At 45.4% G+C, this 2767-nt stretch overlaps 1 protein-coding gene across 1 annotated transcript; it reads left to right on the top strand.

The window, feature by feature from the left end:
* Positions 1–139: 139 nt before the first annotated feature.
* LOC113205103 (uncharacterized) lies at positions 140–2452 on the top strand. The gene is made up of 5 exons (XM_052276772.1): positions 140–304; positions 408–1405; positions 1585–1758; positions 1988–2158; positions 2271–2452. The coding sequence occupies exons 2-5, from the start codon at positions 1307–1309 to the stop codon at positions 2421–2423; spliced, it is 597 nt and encodes a 198-aa protein (XP_052132732.1). The 5' UTR covers positions 140–304; positions 408–1306; the 3' UTR covers positions 2424–2452.
* The last annotated feature ends 315 nt before the right edge of the window (positions 2453–2767 follow it).

Genomic DNA, 2767 nt, shown 5'->3' with positions numbered 1-2767 from the left:
GTAACTTTAATTGAATTTAGCTAAATTTATACTATATTTATCCCAAATTTATACCGTTTTTTGAGGGTTGCGGGCGTCTATAGTACGATGTGTAAGCAATCGGGTAGACAGCAGCCTCTATCTTCTCCCGCAGATTGACATGAACTTTGCCTCGTGGAGCTCTCGCGGAGGATGGAAGGAGAACGCCTATGTGATTAGGCCCGGTCCCTTCTGCAGAAGTATCCCACTTCACGACCCCGGTCTCTGGCGCAGAGTGATGGCCGCAACGTTTGACGATCCGAATCGCAAGTGCCCGTTTTCTGCAGTACGTAAGAATAATTAGCAGCCGCAAGTGCCAAGAAACATGTAAATCACATTTTGTGCTTACTTTGTGCGACGTATTCTAACCTGGTAACTTTCCATTTCAGAATTACTATGAAATTAAAAATGTTTCTACGGAATTTTCGTTTAAAAAGGTTCCTGTATTCTTTTACGGCACCTGGAGAGTTACCTTACGTATGGTTACAGGGCCGACACCAAGAGCGTGCTTTCGGTTATTCGGGAAAACCGTCCCTAAATCTTTAAACATTAAACAATAATTTTCAGATCCAGATTTGTTTCTGTTCATTATTATTTTCTGTCTAACAAACTCTCACATCTCTGCGCTTCGCTTCTTCCCGCCTCAAGACACGAACTGCGGTCGCGCGCGCCAGCCCAACTGTCCCTTCTTCGGCAGGCGGCTACACGATGACACTGGGTTTCGATGCTTGTTTGAATCATCTGGCGCGACACCTGGAAGAGGGGAAGAAGAGCCATCTGTGGACCGGGGGTCGGCAACGACGTTGGCGTGACGTCTGACTGACGACATCTTCGTACACGTAGGGGCACAAATTTGTGAATTTCAAATGATAATTCCGAGGATGATTCTCATCTAACCCCGTTAAGTGTACGCAACATTCACACACTTGCGTTTCCAGTGCATGCACTTCGTAAAACATAGTTGTACGTTTACGTGATAATTTTGCATGATGTATTTAGCGTGTTACTTTTTGAATAAAAGTTACATCAAATGTTCTAAACTTACGAGGACATAGGGTTTGGGTTGATTGTGGTGGGTGAATTGCATACGTTCCGAATATTTCGTGTCCCAATTAAGGCACGTGGACCTGTCAACACGACGACGTCATCGTGCGATTCTTTTTATAGCGTTTGCGTGCCTTGACCGAATGTTGTTTAGTGCAGCGGCGACACAATAGAGGACTCGACAATCTCGATGTGACGGTGATAGGTCGCCGGTGCTGCTCCGGGCCGCAGTCCAGCGTCCACCATGACAACTACTAGTGTGTCATGGTGCACCCTGATGTTGCTGCTCTTCGCCGGGTTTCGATCGAGGACGCTGGCGGTGTCACGCTTCAATAACGTTGCCGTGCGTGTGTGAGCCTTGTTACACGTCTAGACAAGTGTAGAGAGCATTCGTGTCACGCTATAAATATTTTTTTCCTGATATCTTTTCTTGATGTGATATTTTTTGAGGATTGTAACTGTTTTTTTTTATTCGAGTGAAGTGTGAAGTACTGCGATGCGCCGTGTTGGTTTGTTCACCAGGGCCCATATCGACTCATCCCCGACCACGCCGAGCGCTGCCCTGTGAGCGAGGGCGGCGCTGGCCCTTTGTACAAGGACATCTTCTGGCGCGGCTACCACGACCGTAACAACGTGAACCTGTGGCACTACTGGATCAACTTCACGACCCTTGACAATTTTGATGACTCGTATGATGTAAGGGACGCAGAGGAGTTTATGCAATAATTGCCTGCAATGCAACTTGCTAGAAGGTTAGCGCTCTTAACTGCATGCAGTTTTCGATTTTGCTGTGCTGCCTGGTACGTTTTACCACATTCCTAGTTGGTTCCTATTTTACTAGACTGTCTGGTACATCTGCTACCAAAATCCTAGTAACAGCAATCAGTATTCGTTTTCACAGTGCTGCTCTGTGTTCTTCATGCAGATTGATTTGAACTACGCCTCGTGGAGCTCTCGCGGCGGGTGGAAGGAGAATGCCTATGTGATTAGGCCGGGTTCCTACTGTAGAAGTATTCCCCTTCACGACCCCGAGCTCTGGCGCAGAGCGATGATCGCCACGTTTAACGACCCGAATCGGAAGTGCCCGTTCCCCGCAGTAAGTAAGAATTGGCAGCTGCAAAGTATGCGACAGTAAAAGGACTATTCGCTGTGCCATTTTGCGCCACTACGAAAGTTTTTTTTTTTATCCTGATAACTTTCGATTGCAGGGTTACTACGAAATAAAAAATATTTCGACTGAATTTTCGTTTAAAAATGTTCCTGTATTTTTCTACGGCACCTGGAGAATCACTGTACGTATGCTCAAGGCGCAGACCGCAAGAGCGTGCTTTCGGTTTTTCGGGAAAACTGTCCCTAAATAATATCAAACCCATTAAACGATGATGTATTTATTTCAAAGTCTTGGTTTTTATTTTCTTATATTTTTTTTTTAGCAGATGATACCTTACAGTTAGCTTACAAAGACTAAACATCATGGTATACGTGAGCAAAATGTAAGGTGTCATCAGAGATAACTCTCTTGTAATGAAAGAGGAAAGGACAGAGAACTCATCCTTATATCTTGGGACAGGCGGGGGTGTCCCTAACAAAATTAACTGCACTATGCTTGTACATTTACATAAAACTAATTCCAAGTAGTTGCTGTTGTAGGCCAATCCGATGTTACCCGAATAGCGCAAGTTTCGCGAGGGGTGAAATCGAGTGG

The sequence above is a fragment of the Frankliniella occidentalis genome, unplaced genomic scaffold (assembly GCF_000697945.3).
Source record: "Frankliniella occidentalis isolate FOCC.00 unplaced genomic scaffold, Focc_3.1 Scaffold4342, whole genome shotgun sequence".
Taxonomy (NCBI): domain Eukaryota; kingdom Metazoa; phylum Arthropoda; class Insecta; order Thysanoptera; family Thripidae; genus Frankliniella; species Frankliniella occidentalis.
Note: the sequence above shows the minus strand (reverse complement) of the source record. Positions and strands in the feature narration are given on the sequence as shown.

What these genes read in the sequence shown, in the direction of transcription:
- LOC113205103 (XM_052276772.1), top strand. Translation starts at nt 1,307, where the DNA reads ATGACAACTACTAGTGTGTCATGGTGCACCCTGATGTTGCTGCTCTTC. An exon ending in CACGCTTCAATAACGTTGCC is followed by an intron (nt 1,406 to 1,584) that starts GTGCGTGTGTGA and finishes TTTGTTCACCAG; the next exon opens with GGCCCATATCGACTCATCCC. An exon ending in GGAAGTGCCCGTTCCCCGCA is followed by an intron (nt 2,159 to 2,270) that starts GTAAGTAAGAAT and finishes TTTCGATTGCAG; the next exon opens with GGTTACTACGAAATAAAAAA.